General features: G+C 44.6%; 1 protein-coding gene across 1 annotated transcript; it reads right to left on the bottom strand.

Moving 5' to 3' along the window:
• Positions 1-1,460: 1,460 nt before the first annotated feature.
• On the bottom strand, positions 1,461-18,855 carry tbc1d2 (TBC1 domain family, member 2). The gene is made up of 17 exons (XM_020045668.2): positions 18,575-18,855; positions 15,926-16,454; positions 14,896-14,973; positions 14,145-14,295; positions 8,342-8,468; positions 7,888-8,024; positions 7,356-7,654; positions 6,952-7,221; positions 5,224-5,349; positions 4,968-5,078; positions 4,552-4,724; positions 3,985-4,297; positions 3,664-3,851; positions 3,226-3,346; positions 2,951-3,136; positions 2,615-2,736; positions 1,461-2,078 (listed from the first exon to the last, which is right to left on the bottom strand). The coding sequence occupies exons 2-17, from the start codon at positions 16,448-16,450 to the stop codon at positions 1,874-1,876; spliced, it is 3,132 nt and encodes a 1,043-aa protein (XP_019901227.2). The 5' UTR covers positions 16,451-16,454; positions 18,575-18,855; the 3' UTR covers positions 1,461-1,873.
• Between the last annotated feature and the right edge of the window lie 612 nt (positions 18,856-19,467).

The following is a 19,467-nucleotide window of genomic DNA, read 5'->3' as shown; positions in this document are numbered from 1 at the left end:
GCATAACATCTTATTTCTTATGGGATTCACATTCAACTGTAGGTCATAACAGAATGGCACAATCATAAAACAAAACATGGCAACAAAGAAAAGAAAGTCTGCATACCCTTAGTTCTTAATATTGTGTATTGACCCCTTTAGCATCAATGACAGCGTGCAGTCTATTGTAATAGTTGTCTATGAGGCCCCAAATTCTTGCAGGTGGTATAGCTGCCCATTCGTCTTGGCAAAATGCCTCCAGGTCATGCAAAGTCTTTGGTTTGAGATCTCCCCAGAGTGTCTTGATGATACTAAGGTCAAGAGACTGATGGCCACTCCAGAAGCTTCACCTTTTTTTAACCACTGGAGGGTCAACTTGGCCTTGTGCTTAAGGTCACTGTCGTGCTGGAAAATCCAAGAGCATACCATGCGCAGCATTCGTGCAGAAGAAATTATCTGTCAGTATTTTCTGATAACAGGCTGCATTCATCTTGCCATACATTTTCACAAGATTCCCCATGCCTTTAGAGCTCACACACCCCCAAAACATCGGTGAGCCACCACAATGCTTCACAGTGGGGATGGTATTCTGTTCACTATAGGCCTTGTTGACCCCTCTCCAAACATAGTGCTTATGGTTGTGACCATAAAGCTCTATTTTGGTTTCGTCACTCCAAATTAGTGTGCCAGAAGCTGTGAGACGTGTCAAGGTGTTGCCATGCATTTCTGGCATTCTGTCTGGCTTTTTTCTGGCAACGTGACAATGCAGCTCTTTTTTGTTCAAGTATCGTCATATTGTGCTCTGTGAAACAACAACACCGTCTTTTTCCAGAGCAGCCTGTATTTCTCCTGAGGGTACCTGTGGGTTTTTCTTTGTATCCGAAACGGTTCTTCTGGCAGTTTTGGCTGAAATCTTTCTTCGTCTACCTGAACTTGGCTTTGTATCAAGAGATGCCCGGATAAGTGATTGAACAGTATTCTGACTGGCATTTGCAAGGCTTTGGATATTTTTTATATCCTTTTCCATCTTTATAAAGTTCCATTACCTTGTTACGCAGGTCTTTTGACAGTTTCATTTTTGCTCTCCATGGCTCAGTATCTAGCCTGCTCAGTACATCCATGTGAGAGCTAACAAACTCATTGATTATTCATACACAGACACTAATTACAATTTAAAAAGCCTCAGGTGTGGGAAATGTACCTTTAATGGCCATTTTCACCTCTGTGTGGCGTTGTGTGTCTGTAACAAGGCCAAACATTCAAGGGTATGTAAACTTTTGATCAGGTCCATTTGGGTGATTTATCATCATTACGATTTAAAAAGGAGCCAAAAAACTGTGACAATAAATGGCTTCATATGATCCCTATCCTAAAATAAGAAGTTTTTTTTTTGCATGATCTGTCATATTTTCAAAATCAATGACAAAATCTCAATTTCTGCCAGGGGTATGCAAACTTATGAGCACAACTGTACACGAAGAACCTATTATCATGCTCTGGTAGAATCATAAAGGAGATGGCATTTAAATATTTAAGAGAAACAACATGCATATGAACGAAAACTTGAATATAAAAATCTGAATATTCTGTAGAAAATCTAAACAACACTATCACTGTTTGAAATTCCCACCGTTGAGATGTGTAAGTTGTGTCTTTGGTGTTATTTCCTAATACAGTGAACAATAATACTAAGTAGGTGATTCAGTGAGAACGTGATTGATCAGGTTTAGTGTTCTTGACCAGAACCTGGAAATTATTTACCTTCTAAAAGCCACGAAAACAGAAATAAAACATTTGTCCTCAGTCAGATCCGTTCTTGCTGGGCCATCAATAAAACGTCCTTTCAAACCCAGGCCACGTGGTCTGTCTCCTGGCCTAAAGTCCCTTACAGCCACTAGAGCTCCTCGTCATCCTCGCTGACCAGTATAGTGTCCAAGTCTTTGTCCTTGCGTTCGGCGCTCTCTGCAACAAACTCCTCTTGCTGGGCCTCCAGTTCTCGGAGCTCCCCCTGCAGGCGCTCCAGATGCTGTGCTCGTCGGTTCTTCACCACTTTCATAGGGAACGGGTTCATGTCGCTGAAGGCAATGTTAGTCAGCTTCCTGTCGAAGGGAGCCGGAAATTACAAGACAGGAGATGTGAGAAAACGCAACATTACTGCTATTCAGCTTATTTCCATACTGAAAAAAAACTGGGTTTTACTCTGTGCTGGCAGCTTTGTGACTGAATAGGTGGCGACCTGGAGCTTGCTAAGCACTTCAAGGTCATCGGCACGCTCCATCTGTGTGTTACATATGGTGAGGTCTGTCTCCGTCCGCAACAAAAATATCTCCCATTGACACAGCAAGCAACAGACTAAATAAGGCAGCAGAAGAAACACTGGGCTCAGTAGTCACAGGAAAAACAGCCCAAAACATAGACACAACAACACCTGGACGGAATAAAAAGGTCAAGCTGCACAAGATTTTGACGAATTTGACAAACACTTAGAGGTGAATCAGGTGGGTTAATGCTGGGCTGTAATTAACCCCTTTAACTCCTTTCTAGTTGTTCCAAGGGACACTGATCTAATACGGTGCTACTGTCCTCATAGCACAGCCTCATGCTTTGACCTTAGATGACCTCTCAGGCTCCTCACCTTCCATCAGAAATGGTCTTGGTGAAGAAGCGCAGGTATTGGTAGATTTCCACATTGTCATGGATCTTCAAGATGTCCTCCTCTTTGTACTTGAACAGAGCTAGGGCGTAGCGAAATATCACCTGCCAAAGGAATACATAAGCACGTATGCTTACGTTACCACAAGCTACTACTACGTTAATACACATCGTACAACAGAGCCTCTCCAGCCAACCAATAACATTTATTAAATTGGTTGTGCCGACGACATTAAGGCCAACAACCGAACACCCATAATCTGGGAGTTGTCTGTGTTTCTCTGCTGGCCAGGCGCCATCCCTGAGCTGGGCGCGGTACCTTGGTGCCCTCGTAGAGGAAGGTGTCCCACACCCGCAGCAAGATGTCACTGGGCAGGCTCTCCACGAAGACCACCAGGAACCAGTTGAAGGTGATGAGGGACACGTCCACATTGTGCTCCTCGAGGTGGGCTGACAGACGAGGCATCTTCTCCGCCATGAAATCCTTCAGCACGCGCTGGTCCGCCTGCCAGATCAGTTCACACGCCATGTCAAGTTCAAACAATACAAACATACATTACTTTTTAAAACTGGTCTTTCAAGCCAGATGATTACCTGTGAGGCTATGAGTGTTTTGGTGTAGTAGTCCTGGGGCATAAGGGCCTCCACCACAGCTACTAAACACCAGAAGGCATCCTCCTCACTCTGCAGAACCAGGAGAGCGATGGCAGCCAGCCTGAAGTGGGAGAAAGGCCAGGTTCTTTGATTTATGTGGAGAACTCTTTGGGTTCTCTGGAATCTTATATGGTATATGTGCACAGCAGGACTGCGTAAGGGACGCATCTGGATTTCAAAATTCAATATTGGTTTCTTCATCAAATTAAAACTTCAGTCCAGGAGAATATTTTGAAAATGCATTGACCATCCATTCACCACTCTTAATTTATCTTGGGGCGAGCAAGCAGATTACAGCTTTGCCCATTAGGGGGCAGTCTTTCTCAGTTTTATATTTTAAAGAGCACAGTTCTGACTGATCCAGGGCATCTCAGGTACCTGTTGAGGCCCTGGCAGTAGCCAATGGTGGGGTTGTGCCAGGAGAAGGCCATCAGGACCCGCTGGAGCTCCAACAGCACCGGGCTGGACGGGGAGGAGAAGTGCTCATTGGTGGTGAGAGTGCGGTGCAGGTCTAACTGGATCTGCCTGTATGCTGGGTGGGGTGAGGTGAGGCTCTTCTGGCACAGCTACAACAACAATAACAACAGGTTGATTTCATTCAGATGGGTTCAAAAGACTGGCAAAAAAAACAGGCCACAGGGACCGCAAACATGTCACACGCAGATTGACACTCGGAAGCAGTTACCCGCTGTCACCTACCTGTTCGTAGCGGCCCGGGTGGCGCTCCCTCAGCAAGCGCGTGCGTACCCTCACCACCCAGAGCCAAACCTGTGGACGGTACTCGCGAGGCACACCGCCTCGTAACAGGTTCTTGAGCTCCGAGGACGGGCAGAGGTCGTCGGCCGGCCGGCCTCCCAGGTACTGGGCCCAGCGGGCCAACAGGGGCCTGTCTCCAGCATCCTGCCTCAGCAGATTGTGCGAGCGGATCTCCAGGGCCTGAATTTTGGCCAGCAGCTTCATGTCCTCCACCTCGTAGTCCGGGATGATCTTGAATCCGTACTCATCGTGCTCCCTGAGGGGGGAGACGTGTGGTGTTAGTTGGAGTTGGCCTTGCCTTGATACCTTCAATACTTGTGACTTAGTTGTTGATTTAATGCCTATTTTTTAAACAAGTGACTTCTTCCTTGATTATCCTCCCTGATAGGTCGCCAAAACCAAGTTTGAAAGCAGCATGTTGGAAACACATCCAGCCCTGCCCAACTTCAGTGCAGCGAAGCAGATGGGAGTAAGGAATCCATTTTCGATTGAGCCACACACCCCCATTACCTGACAGGGTTGAGTTTGAGCACGTCGTTGGGGTCTCCTTGTAGTGCGTCTTCAATGAGTTTCCTCACGGCCTCCTTCTGGCCTGATTCGAGAGCCTTGTTTTCCTGGAGCTTCTTCAGTACACCTAGATAGCGGCTCTCGATCTGACAGTTCCGGGCCTCCAAGTAAGCGCACTGAAACACAAAATAGAGTAGAGTGTTTCACCAGACATTTACAGTTAAGTGATTAACAAAGTCTTATTCAGAGAAACTTCCGGCCGACAATTAGGCACTTTGCTCAAGGGGCTCTTCAACCGAACGTTTTTAACCTTGTTGGCACAGATATTGGAACCAGCAACTTTTCGGTTACTGGCCCACAGGCCTTGACCACTCTTTAAGGATGTTTTGGTATTCCAACAGCCAGTTAGGCATGCCCACCTTGACCATAAGGCTTTTCTCCTGCTCTGAACTGTTCCGCCACAGCCGGGTCAGCTGGTAGATCTCGGAGTTCAGGAACTTGTTCTGCATCTTGTAGGCCTCAATGTCATCCTGTGTCAGCAAAACATAGACAAAGAAAAAGGACGGATAAGGCGACTTGGACTATCATGGTTTAGTGACCAGGCAATGGACCACAATAATCCTCTTGGTCTGGGTCTCCAGTGGTGGACTGACCTACTTGCAACCACAGACCAACCTTGAGGTTTTCAGTGTCCTTCTGCAGCTGGCAGAAGGTCTGGGCCTCCAGGGCGTTGGTGCTGGACGCGTTCTCTCTAGGGTCGGTCATGCAGGCTGCTAACTGCTCGGACAGCTTCAGGATCACCTTGAAACACATCAGGAGGGTTGTAGCTAATTACACAATCATATCAGGTGGCCCTACTGCACCCTGGGGAGTCAATCAGAACCCAACCTCAAATCAACCCGTAGCCTTGTCCATATCCAGTCCATTTAGAATAACAAATGACATGCTGACTTTCTAAGTCCGTCCCCATTGACAACTTCCACTGGAGATCGCAAAGACACCCCGGGAGGCACAAATATCTCTGACAAGAAATGCCCGGAGGCAGCATCGAGATCGCAAACGAAAGCGAGGGGCAAAGCAAAAGCTAATCCCCCATTGGCTTCCACTACCTAGCCTTCTCCTCGCTAACGAACGCACACTCAAATGGATGCAATACGACTAAGAATCATCTCACAAAAAAGGATTATGGATTGCATCGTCATGATTTTCACAGAAACGTGGTTTAACAACAGCATACCCGACAACGCAATTGGCCTAGAGGGGCGTGGCGTCTTCATGGCTTGATCGTACGGCAGAGGACTCCGGGAAGACCACAGGAGGTGGCCAGTGCAGTTATGTAAATAAAGCTTGGTGTCCAGACACTAACATTACCGGGAGTCACTGCTCAACCAGTCTGGAGGACCTAATGATTAGGTCCAGGCCTTTTTACTTGCCTCTGGAGTTTACCTCCATTGTTGTTACTGCTGCCTACATACCTCCGGATGCTAATGCTAAACCAGCAATGAAAGAACTGCAGGCTGCTATTAGCAAACAGAAAACGGCACATCTGGATGGTCCTTTTATTGTTGCAGGGGATTTCAACCAATCAAATCTGAAAACAGTTTTTCCCCCAAATTCCATCAAAATATCTCCTGCCCCACCAGGAGACAATACACTAGACAACGTGTATACAAACATTCTGGCGGCTTAAAAAGCCATTCCCTTACTCCACCAGGGACAGTCTGACCATCTTTCACTGTTCTTACTTCCCAAGCATTTACCCCTCATTAAAAGGTGTGAAACCATCAGTGAGGACAGTCAAAATGTGTCCAGAAGGGTCAGACTCATTACTACAGCATCAGTTTCAACACACAGACTGGGAGTTTGTTTGCCACTCAAGCCACCCTTGACTTCCATATGGACATCCCTTCAGCCTCAATAATGACACCACCCAAAGTCGTGGATGAACAGAGAGGTCTGACGACAGCTAAAGACACATGACTCTGCTTACAGGCCTACAGCTCATTCAGGGCATCAAGACGGCTAAACATGACCACAAACTGCGGATTGAGGAGCACTTTAACAACAGCTCCGAACCCTGAAGCATGTGGCAGGGCATCCAAGTCGTCACAGACTACCGGCCAAAGAACCCCACCCCTACAGCCTGCAACGTCTCCATCGCCAATAAGTGAAATTAGATTCAAATGTATTGTCACTGAACAGGTACAAGTACAGTACAACAAAATGCAATTAGCATCTTACCAGAAGTGCAAACAGAAGAGGGCGGAAAAGTTAAACCATTAAGAATAATGTATGTTACAAGTGGGATGTATAGGTGTGTATAGGTGTGCAAATGCAAGTACAAATGGTCATTCTAAATGTGCAATAATCTAATCAAATCACACCCCTCTTACCGGGCCTCACCTCTTGTTTTGCAGCGTTCTTCTCCCTCAGCAGGGTGACCTTCCGCTGGAGCTTGTCCACCTGCTCGTCCTTCTCTGCCAGGCCCTGTCTCAGGCCCTCCGCCTCGGCCCTCACCTCCTCCAAGCGGCCGCGCAGGTCAGCGGCCTGCCGCTCGCGGTGCCTCAGCAGCTCCAGGCGCTCCTGCTCGCCCTCGGCTGCCAGGAACTCGGCGCATGTCCGCTTCTCCAGCTGAGCTGCCTCCAGGGCCTTGTGCAGTAGCCACACCAGCTCCTGGAATGGGGCAGGGGAATAAGCGGCGCAGGAAGAAGACGCAGGGGCCGTGTAGGAATACAAACTCAAGTTACTCCGACTGATACGAGAGGAGACCGTTCACTTGCTTGACATCGTCTAGATTTGGCCTGTACCTTCTGGGCCTTCACCTCCTCTGCCAGCATCTCCTTCTCCTGCCGCAGGTGTGTCACGCGCGCCGACTTTTCTGAGGAAGCTTCCCGGAACACAGCGGGCATCGTGGCAGAACTGCCCCTCTTCTTCCTGCTCCTCTGGGACAGGCATGGGGACCACCTGGCCTCCTTGGGGGAGCACTGGCCCACGGGGTCTGCAGCCACCAGGGGCGTGGTCGGTGTCTCGGGCAGCAGGGGCGTGGCCGGTGTCTCGGGCAGCAGGGGCGTGGCCGGTGTCTCGGGGTTTCCTGCATTCCCAGGGCCTGTGGGATGGCATGGAGGGTAGAGGGGGAAGGCCACACCTCTTTGGTCATTACAGCCGTGAGCCAATAGAAAAGATTTTTGGTCAAGAAAAGAACAAGGCAATTACAGCGTTGTGCAGACGACATGAAAGCCGCAACCTTCTGCATGATTTAATCAGCTGCCAACAGAGGTCAGCAGGAATACACCAGTATATCAGAGGACATCTCCGGAAGCTGAGGTGTGTGGGACCTACCAAGCCTGTCCTGGGCCGTCTGTGAGGGGGCGTTGGAGCCGTTTGAAGGTATCCAAGGAGGAGGTGTCTCCAAATGGAACACGCTCTGACTCAACTCCTGGGAGGACCGCTTGGAAAGCAGACTGTGCACAGAGTTCCTGTAGGAACAGTGCACGTGAGAGCACGCACGCACACGCACACACACAACTAAATGTGTCATCTGATATGACATAAGGATCCTTATTAGCTGATGGAGTAGCTACTCCCTGAACACACAGGTTCACGTCTTGCCATTTAGCTGACGCCCTGATCCAAAGCAACTAACAGTAGTGAATGCATGCATTTCCGACCTGGTCCCCAGCCCATGGGAATCGAACCCACACCCTCTGGCGTTTGCAAGCACCATGCACTAACAACTAAGCTACACGGGCTCAATGGAGAACGAATAGGGGAGAAGAGGGGAGAATGCGCTTACTGAATCTCAATCAGCGGGTGTTTGAGGGAGAAGTTGCTGAGGGGGTTGCGTTGTGACGATGCTGCCAAATTGGTGGCGTCCTCGCCCAGGAGACTGGACCGGTTCTTCACAGTCGGCAGGAAGGCATCTACGTTATATGAAGTAAAAATAAATAATTTGGTCAGTGCCCGTGTCTTTGGATCCACAAAAGTCACAGCTACTCATGCAGCTAGTAGGAAGCTTTCAGCTAATGATAATGAGAGTGATATTATTGGTTGAATTAGAGGGTAAAGGTGGCTGCCTGACCACTTTGGTCTTATTTAGGTAAAGGTGTTTGCTTTTACTGTACTGATATGAAATGAAGGCTAATTTCTACAGTTAAAACTGACTGTTCAGTTCCACCATATTGTATGTGAACCATTCTGGACATGTTAGGACAAGCAGGAAATATTTTAATTAGTTGGTAGGTTGTGGGTTATGTCAAAACTAGGCAAAGACCTAAATGATGCTTGGCACGTCATAAGTTACTAACAATAGTATAATCTTCAATGCATGGACAACTAAAACATATTTGGTAATGTTTTCACATACGCAAGCTGTTTGGCATTAACAATAGAATGTGGATGTGTTTTGTTGGACCCAAAAAACCTATAGCCTATGTTACATACAGTGGAGAGAACAAGTTTTTGATACTCTGCCGATTTTGCAGGTTTTCCTACTTACAAAGCATGTAGAGGTCTGTAATTTTTCATCTTAGGTACACTTCAACTGTGAGAGACTGAATCTAAAACAAAAATCCTGAAAATCACATTGTATGATTTTTTAATAATTGATTTGCAATTTAATTGCATGACATAAGTATTTGATCACCTACCAACCAGTAAGAATTCCGTCTCTCACAGACTTGTTAGTTTTTCTTTAAGAAGCCCTCCTGTTCTCCACTCACTACCTGTATTAACTGCACCTGACTTCTACACGCTTTGTAAGTGGGAAAACCTGCAAAATCGGCAGTGTATCAAATACTTGTTCTCCCCACTGTAGCCACACTGTTACACTGGAGAGTCAGATCAACTTCCTCTCTTGGCTTCAGACCCACTTCCCCTGGCTGTCAGCGAAGCGTTAGCCACAACGTTTTACCCAGAACCCCGAAGGTCAAATAGCAGGGAGCACTTAGATCAACTGGCACATGTTCTGCAGGTAAACATGAGATAAATATCTCACCTGGGGCTAAGGAATAACGCCAGCTCAATTATTGACATTTCTGTGTTCAGCACTGCACTACATTTGCCTACTGAATGAGAGGCCCGTCACGCCATAGCCTGTAGCTAAAGTAATACTGCTAAAGAGACAGTGCAAATCTTTTCAACGAGCTAAGAGCTGTGAAGTAGCTACAGAGCACTAACATACAAAAATACTGTAGCTGCTGCAATGTAACAATTTCAACAGGATCAAATCTAACTCCATTACGATCTTCACAAGAATTAATACAAAGTAGATTAGCATCTACATTCCGGGTAAATATCCCTAACAGTAGATAAGTTGTTTACCGGGATCAAGTCCCGAGAGATGACAGCGGAAAATTATGCTATCAACCCAGGCCCCGGCATGAGGAAATGTCTGCAATTTGTAGAGAAATATCTTGTTACATCTGATCAACATTGTTATCCTGAAATGTAAACCACCAATCTCCCAGGACATGATTTACAATTCAACAGCGGACAGATAAATAACTTATTTTCAATTATGTAAGATGGAAAAAATTCACAGCAGATGCCCAGTTGTTTGAGTCCCAAAGCTATTAAGTTGAAAATTCTGTTAAGCCATTGGCCATAATGCCAAACCCATGTGCTCAGACAAGCGTCTCTGAATAACACTGTCTGCTTATTGACACACCTATAACACTTAAGACATGCCACTATTTCAGGAAGTAAAGCTGTAGGTCACTGGTGATCAACCATGCAGTTGAGACATCACTTCAGGCATGTTACATGAACTTACAAGAGAGAGGACCGTTCTGATTACATTGAAACTTTAGAAGGACAAATGCTTTCTCAAACATAAGCGGACTGGACTGTCAGAGCACCATAGAACAAATCTGTGGATCCTCCAGCACTGCTCCAGTCAAGTCATACAGAGGGCCGCTACGCTAAAGAATAATCAGACAAATTCATTATGTCAAAAATATACTGTATGAGTATTACTGGGAACATTTGAGTGGTTCAAGTTACACCATTGCTTAATGTAATCCAAGATCTCAGCAGTGATGAGGTGCAACAGCTGACAAGAATTCCATAACATTTGTGAAATGTTTCTGTATACATGAGATGGAATTGACAGAACATCTGTCCAAATGTATATTGGAGCGATGAATGTTACGCAGTGTCTGTAGATGCGTCTCGTGTCCACTGACATCTGGCAGATTTGCTCAATCACCAGGAGGAAGTGGGTGTGCTGCCAGACTAAAATGCTTTCGGGAAGCTAGACCTCACAGTGAGAGTTAGGAAATCCCTGGCGAGGTCATTCAACATGCAGGGACAGGTTGACATTCATCGATGAGTCATTGGGGGTGGGGTTAAGATCTGCAATTTCACATGTGTTCTATTGATTCAGGCAGTGTCATAGGGTGTGAAATATTTTCTATGGAATATCAAAGGCGGCCATAATACTATTTAAAATAACAGAAAATGGCTCTAGCTGACAAAGCAAAACTTGGACCAACCGATGACAACATGACTGGTACTGCTCACTGAGCAAAAAAAAAACACATCATGTGAAATAAACACATCATGTGAAGTGTTCATCCAAAGTTTCTTGAGCTGAAACAACAACAAAAAAAGAAAAAAAGCTTACTTCTCACATTCTGTGCACAGATTTAACATCTCAGTGAACACTTCTCCTTTGTCTACATAATACATCCACCTGACAGGTGTGTCGGAAACAGTCCACTTTCACGTTAGCATTTTCTGTTCAGCGTACATAAGCACAAGACATTGTAGACGAAAACAAGAGTAACAGATAAGTAAACTATGCAAAGCATTTTACATCTTGGCACTGACAGAAATGCCGACGGTGTGTCAGCTGGCTTTCGCTTTCAATACATCGATATTCCATACTTACAGTGTCCTGGGAAAGTACTCTGACGCCTTCAATCTCTGCACTGTGTTAAAGACTAAATTCAGTATTGATGAAAATAATTCTCTTGTACATAGGTATTTAGACCTTTATTCAGTACTTTGTAGGAGAGCCATTGGCAGCTTGCACAGCTTTAGGTCATCTTGGGTTTGCCTCTACCATCTTTTCACTCCCATTGTTGCTTATATATCCTCTCAAGCACTGTCACACGGAATTTGGTTGGTGAACTGCAATCTTCAGGTCTTTCTGGAAATGTTTAATGGGGTTCAAGTCTGGTCTTTGGCAAATGTGTCCCAAAGCCAGTCCAGTGTTGTGTTGGCTGTGTGGTTTTCGTCTTCGTCGTGCTGAAAGATCAATCTGGCCCCTGTCTCACATCCTGTGTTCTCTGGTTCAGGTTTTCTTGTCCTTCCGGTATGTTCTCAGTTCTCTGCAGAGTATCTCTAAACCTGGCTCAAAGACTGGTCTTGTAGTTCCCAATAGCTTTCCTTTAAAAATGATGAAGCCCAGTGTGCTCCTGCGAACTTTCAGTGCTTGATATTTTACAACCTTCCCCAGACCTATGCCTCAACAAAACTCCATCCCCGCAGCCTACAGCAATGTTCTAGGAATGTATGGCTTAGTTTTTGCTCTGACAAGCTGTGACTTGTAGGACCTTATATAGGCAGACATGTTTCTAAATCATGTCCAATCATTTGAATTTGCCACAGCTGGACATTAGTCAAGTTCTACAGACATCTCGAGGTCACAGGGTCAAAGGACACAGGGTGCACAAGGTCAATTTGGAGTGTCACGGTGAAGGCTGAATACACAGTGTTCAATTAGGCGGCCTGGTGACTTTGTGACCCTGTGGACAACCCCAGCCTGGCAGGTGAGGGAGGGAAGAGAATAACTGATTGCACCCGTTAAATGGGCTTTTCTATATGCCCATAAAACAAGGCATGAGTCCCCAATCTCCATGCCAACGTGCAAAAAAAAAAAAAGTGTGTCAGTCAACACTTGTGCAATGCCAGAGTTTGTTTCCCTCACTAGCTCCAGGGGGCCTCCCCCAGATACAGCCACAGTGTCACCGGACCCCCCTGTCTCGGCCCAAAGTCTTACGCTGCTATATTATTGTTCTGGGGGAGTATGGTCAGTTCTCCTTCTCCACTAGAAATCTTTGTAGATATAGGAAATGCATTTTCTAAATTTTCCCTGTCTCCTGCTGTTTTAAGCTTAGGAGGACATGAGGTCCTGGCCCAGACCTGCAGAGTACCTGGCTTGAAAGATCCATTGCTGTCCCTGTCCAAAATCCTCCTGGTTGTGTTGCAGATCACGACGATATCTGATGATTTCAGCTGCCACTGTGCTGACACTACCCCTGTGTTGTCCCTGTCCTTGTCCATCTGGTCGTGCTTCCGACCTGGACTAAGTTTAAATAGAATCTGGAATCAGCCCACATCCATTTATCAATTATTATAATTGTACTCTTAAAATGTTCACCCGGCACAGCCAGAAGAGGACTGGTCACCCCTCTGAGCCTGGGTCCTCTTAAATTTGGGTTTCTGGGTTTCTTCCAAAATTTCAGCCTTCTTAGGGAGTTTTTCCTAGCCACTGAAATTCAACACTACTGTTGTTTGCTCCTTGGGGTTTAAGGCCGGGTGTTTTGTAAAAGCACTTGCTGATGTAAAAAGGACTTTATAAATAAATTTGACTGATTGATTGATTGGGTCTTTACCCAAATTAGTTCAGCTAATTTTCTGCCTATTCAGCCTGTGTTCATTCATTTTGCCAGTTATGATTTCACTATCCCTGGTGAATTCATTTTACATTTTTTATACTTTATTATTGAGAATTCTATTATTTCCTTTATGGAGTTAGCATAGTTCAGGACTCATATAGTCTGTTGACAAACTCATATAGGATGAAAATTAAGACCTTTCATTGCTGTCAGAATTTATTCTACCCTCCTCCTGTCCTGCTGGTTCTGTTGTTACCCCGAACTGTTTAAATTATGTACGTGTAACCGCTGGGCATGGACTATGCTGTGCTGGCTGTTGTATTTCTATGTTCAATGTACTTTAGTTCTATGTAGTGTTTCTATGTTCTGTTTGAATCCTATGTTCATTGATTTCACTAGTGTCATTTACCCCAGTCATGTTCCTATTCAAGTTCCTCCTGCCCTACTATTCTTTATTTCATTTTCTGTCACTTTTTGTCTGCAAAGCATGTATAACTCCAAGTCTTTGCATTAAAGAACCTTTGTTTAATCCACCCCTGCGCCTGTGTCCTGCCACCACTTGAACAGTTAAAATTACATTAGATTTTAGTTTTTCCATTTTCAATAAATTGGTAAAAATGTCTAAACAAGTATTTTGCTTTGTCTTTCTGGTATTGTGTGTGTGTGTGTGTGTGTGTAGATTGAAAGGAGGGAAATGTATTAAATTGAAGTCTAAAACACCACAAGACATGGGAAAATTAAAGTGGTCTAAACAAATATTAGCATTACAGCCTGCCTGATGTTAGGCTTACCCTTTTCCACTCCAATGGTTCACAAAACCACTCACTACAGTATGGTACTATAGGCTTTTAAGAGGGGAATTTTATTATTTTAATTTCCATGGCTGGGTCACCAGATCTCTACATGATCTGCTTCCCCTGGCTGAACGTGATACCAGTCAGTGTCTACAGCTGCCTTCACGTCTTCCGACCGTACCTGGGCAGCTGGGTGGTAATGAGTCCTGTTGCCCTGGCTCCTGGTGCTGAGAACAGTGGCGGGTGGATTCTCCAGTCAGCTGGTCACGGTGTTGCCATCTCTTCAACTGCAGCTGCTGGAGCCAGTACATCATAGCCTCCTGGTTAGGGGCCTGAGATTACACCAGGGACACATTCAGTGGACATTCATATTCGCCCGTCAAAACCAACTAATTTAAGACAATGAAAAGTATGGGTTCTTGATCAGGTGAAGGTGAACTACCATCTACACTTTTCAATGTATCAATCAAAGATTAAAATTTTATTTTTGTAAAAAAAAAAATTGAATTATATTAAAATGCAATAGCATCTATGAAGTTGCCATGACAACATAAGTGCTATATTCAGACACGTGGGGGGATGGGCTTCAATCTGAGGCTTTTAGTTTAGTTTATGCAATAGCGTCTACAAAAATGGGTATATTTGGACTCAGGGGAGAATGAGCTATAATATACAACGTATTTTTTCAAAATATTTTTGATAATTTTTTCTTTTAATCCTTAGAAATTCAATAGCGTCTACAAAAAGTATGCCATGAGAACTCAAAAATTCGCAGAAAATTTTCAAAAAACTGCAAGCCGTAGATTGTAGCCCATCTTCCCCAGAGTCAGAATATAGCACTTTTGTTGTCATGGCACACTTCTTGTAGACGCTATTGAATTTATAAGGATAAACTCCAAAATGTTCCTAAATATTTTTTCGTAGATTGTAGCCCATCTCCAGTCAGGGTGTTGCCATCTCTTCAACTGCAGCTGCTGGAGCCAGTACATCATAGCCTCCTGGTTAGGGGCCTGAGACGACACCAGGGACACTGTCAGAGGACCGTGCATACAGCTACTGTGTGTGTGTGTGTGCAGTCTCTGTAATGTATGACTTGTCCAATGTCTGCGCTCCGCATCGGAACAGCACTTGTCCTTTTAAGCCGTTTAGCGAGCACCTTCATCCACCCTTCTGAGAAGGGGGTTTTGGAGCATCTCCGAGATGTTTTAGAGCATTTGCTAAACATGCATCTGTTGCAAGAGGACAGACGCCCACAGTGAATCATAAAGATCAATATAAGACGAGACGTTCCCGAGAGCACTAACATTCCATGCTTTTTCGTACTGGCCCCATCCTGTGAGGGTCAAACCCACAAGCCTGCCCTTGCAAGCACCACTCTCCCCAGTCGCGCTATGAAGGAAATACAGTGTGAATATGAGCATATTCGTCTTCCTGCATGTCAAACAAGCACCCTAAAAAAACAATACGAGGCAGACGCCTTAATTTTGTATTAATAAGCATTCCCATTCAGTCCTCAGGATGCAGCTCTTGAACAAAACGGATATGTTGTCAATTGTCAGGGAGACGCGACACAGCTGTGCGAACAAACCGACAGGATTAACATGAGACTAGGCAACGGCGGCACCACGGTACCGCCACTGGTTCACTGCTCCATCCACCGTCCACATCACCTCACCAAATAAAAATCACCGTAAGACAATGTTGACGACCGATATTCCCGACAAAGGCATACATTTTGGGAAAAACCCTTGGGATACAGATTGGAAAATGTGCTGATCCAAAATGTGATTGCCGACTGATACGAGACCCCCCCCCCACCCCCCCCCACCCCCCCCCCCCCGGGCCAACCAACTACGTTCATTGTCGTTTAACTAACCCCCTGTGGAGGACGTACCAGCAGAACTGCCAATGTCAGAGTTCAGATTTGAACACCCCTCTGTGTTAATATTAAATAAGCCATACCTTGAGGATGAAGGTGCGTTCAGAGGTGTGGATGTGGAAGGTGCCCTGCTCCCCCCGGAGGGGGTAACTGAACGTGGCGCAGCAAAGCTCGACCCAGCCCAGGGGGGTCACATCCTGCGCAGTCCTGTAATAAAACAGCTGGCTCCTCTTCTCCTCGTAGGTGAACCAGCGTGACTTCCACGTCTTCAGTGGACCTCCTTGTTTAAGGAGGTACCCGCAGAGTTTACCGGCGGACCCGCTCCCCGTGGGCGGCTGTCGCTCCGCCTGGCTGTCGGTGGCGACGGACTGACTGGAGAGAGCTTGTCGTTTGTCGCCGACCGCGGTAACAGTGTCGGCCGGCACGCCGTCCCTCGGCACGTCTTGGCTGGCCCGGCCCATGCCGTTTGGGTGTGTGGCCGGCTCTTCAGAGCTCCCCAGTGTTGTGGTACAATTATCCTCATCCGCCGGGCTCAACGCCTCTGCTTGGGGAGGAAGTGAGTGAGACACAGCAGCGTTGGGATTTCCTCCCGGGCCTTCTGCCTCCATCACACTGAGAGGAGGGAGATAAGAAGGAGAGAGAGAGAGAAAGAAAGACAGAGAGTCAAAACAAAGCCGAACGGTGACGCTATACAATGGAGGGGTCAGAGGGCTATATTTAGATGGAGACTTGACTGAGGAAGTGAGGTCTTCACAATGGAATCAGCGTGAACACCGTTACAAGGGGTAATACTACGGTCGTACATGACAGAGCGCTGAATACATTTAACACTAAATTGGGTCTCTCCAATCTGTCGCTGTTCTTTCTTTTTAACCTTATAGTAATTTCTCTCTTATCCAGTGCGGTATATATTAAGTGCATACATTTTAAGAAAGCTATGTGAAAGCTATGTGAAACCACACGGCTTAGTTAGTGAGTGGATTCTGATCAATGAAGTAGTAATCAGCAAACGTCAGTGCTGGAAAGGAGAACATAAACAATTAACATAAAAAGCTAAGATTACAAAAGACAACAGAGGTGGTGGCAGTGGAGCTACTTTAGGTAATCTGAGAAAAATCCAGTGTTACTCGGTAGAGCACAGCGCTTGCAACACCAGGGGTTGAGGGTTCGATTCCCAGAAGGGACCACGTCTGAAATGTATGCCCTCACTAATGTCAGTCGTTCTGGACAACTGCGGTAGCTTAAGGACTGAAATGTAAATGTAGTTATGAAAAGGAAGGTTACACTGACAGGCTGCGGTCAAGTTAGATTATCTACTTCGCCTTATGTATTTAAATTAGTAACTTATTGGTATGAAAAGGTCCGTTAAACATTTATTGTTAACGGATAAACAGGGGATTATAAAAGATGCATTCCTGTGCCCACAGGCTTTGGCGATAACTAATATTTACAACATAGCCTCGATAGGTATTTTAACGCCATAAATGAGTGAGGTAACCAACTATTAGGACAACGAAAAGTGTGGGTTCAGGTGAAGGTGAACTAGAATCTACACGTTTCAATGTATCAATTAAAGATTTTGTATCATTTTTTATAATGATATTAAAATTCACTAGCATCTACGAAAAGTGTGCCATGACAACAAAAGTGGTATAATCGGACTCGGGGAGAATGGGCTACAATTTACAATTGTTTAAAAATATTTTTGATAATTTTTTCGGTTATCCTTATAAATTCAATAGCGTCTACGAAAAGTATGCCATGACAACTCAAACATTTGCTGAAAATCTTCAAAAAAACTACAAGCCGTAGATTGTAGTGCATTCTCCCCAGAGTCCGAATTCACCAGTTGTGTTGTCATGGCACACACATTTCATAGATGCTATTGAATTTAAAAGGATAAACTCCAAAATTTGCTAAAATATTTCGAAAAATTTAAAGCCGTAGATTGTAGACCATCCTCCCCTGAGTCCGAATATACTATTTTTGTTGTCATGGCACACTTTTTGTAGACGCAATTGAATTTTAATATCATTATAAAAAAATATATTTTGTCAAACAAGCACACTAAAAAAAGATCTTGATTGATACACTGAAAAGTGTGGATTGTAGTTCACCTTCACCTGATCAAAAACCCGTACTGTTCGTTGTCCTAAATTAGTTAGTTTTGATGGGCGAATATGAATGTCCACTGAATGTCCATTTTAAAACTAACTTTACCTCGCTGCATAAATAAAGTGTTTTTTCGGTGACCCCAGCGACGTAATATTGTACGGGAGACGCTTGGATTCAACAAACCAGACCACTGCACAATACAATCTACCCCTGGCCAAAATAAGGATTTGTATACATCTGTTTATTTTCCTCATTGTTTTCATATGGTGCATTCCTGACGCAAGTGGGAATTTCCCATATACCGGTCTGAGAAAATCCACTTAAATTGTTGGTTATTATACTGAACAAGGGAAAGCTACTTTTTAACATTTAGTGAAATGTGTAATTTGGTTTCTTCGTTGTATTTCTACAAGTGGATTACTCTGTAACTATAAAATACAAAGCTAATAAAAGACAGTGACAAAAGACTATAGTTAATAACAGCAATGAAACGTGTTTTGCACCTATGAATGGCTTTCATACTCATTTCAAAAGCTTCACATGCACGCACTTCAATCAGTCGCGTCTTACGAATGTAAAAACTAGGCTATTTTAATCAAAATCGGCAAGCAGCTTACTTGTTTTGCAGTCTTTCTCCAAATAAACATGGAATGCTTTGGCAAGCGATAGATCCCGAGAAGTCAGCAACAGCATCCAGAGTTCCAGTGACATACAGATTTAAAGTGTCTTGGAATAAATGGGCCACGGCAGTTGTAACATGTTCAGTTCGTGTTTTCTTATGTTATGTTAACAATATAACCTAATAGTATATTTCCTTCCTTTACAAAAACACGATGAGAACCTCCATGAAATGAGGTGTGTTCGAAAACTAAGGTGTTAAGCGACCTTGGCAGGCTGATGTGTAGGTGGAGCGCTTTATAGTTCCTGGCTATAGAGAAGGAAAAGAGGACGGATTCATCTGTAAACATTTCCAAAAATGGGGTATGTGAAGGCATGGACGTCTCAACTGAAGACATCCTGAAGGCATCCTGTTCAAAGTGGCTCTTTTGAAGGCATCTGCAATTTTATTTTTCATTATTGCGAAATACAAACCATTATTACAAAGCTAAATAAAGTTGAATTAAAATAATAAAGTTGAACAAATCAGATTAAATCTAAATGTTTGAGGCCTTGGATTAGATCAATGTTCAGAGTTAGACTTAAAGAAAGTGTCTTGATAATCAGGGGGAGTAATGAGTAGGATTTAGTGTTTTTATATGCATTCAAAGGAATTACTTTGATAGGAAAACCATATATGTCTTCAAACTGAAAACATACATTTGAATGTAATGTTGTAAGTTTTTGGGACAGTTTTTGTCACATTATTAATTGACATTTATTTACATGAAAATCATCCAAATCATGTGCTCTGGGAAATAATACCACAATAATGTGAGCCATCTCCGTTCCTTTTCTGATTCTGATGTCAAAATGCATGCTATAGCCATAAACCTAATTTGGTCGCTACAGA

The sequence above is a fragment of the Esox lucius genome, chromosome 4, assembly GCF_011004845.1.
Source record: "Esox lucius isolate fEsoLuc1 chromosome 4, fEsoLuc1.pri, whole genome shotgun sequence".
Lineage (NCBI taxonomy): Eukaryota > Metazoa > Chordata > Actinopteri > Esociformes > Esocidae > Esox > Esox lucius.
The sequence above is the reverse complement of the archived record's forward strand: the minus strand, read 5'-3'. Positions and strand labels throughout refer to the sequence as shown.

Coding starts and splice junctions, on each gene's coding strand:
- tbc1d2 (XM_020045668.2), bottom strand. CDS start 16,450: ATGGAGGCAGAAGGCCCGGGAGGAAATCCCAACGCTGCTGTGTCTCAC. Junction 8,469..14,144: donor ATTACCACCCAGCTGCCCAG/GTACGGTCGGAA, acceptor CATATAACGTAG/ATGCCTTCCTGCCGACTGTG. Junction 3,137..3,225: donor AAACACTCATAGCCTCACAG/GTAATCATCTGG, acceptor CTGATCTGGCAG/GCGGACCAGCGCGTGCTGAA.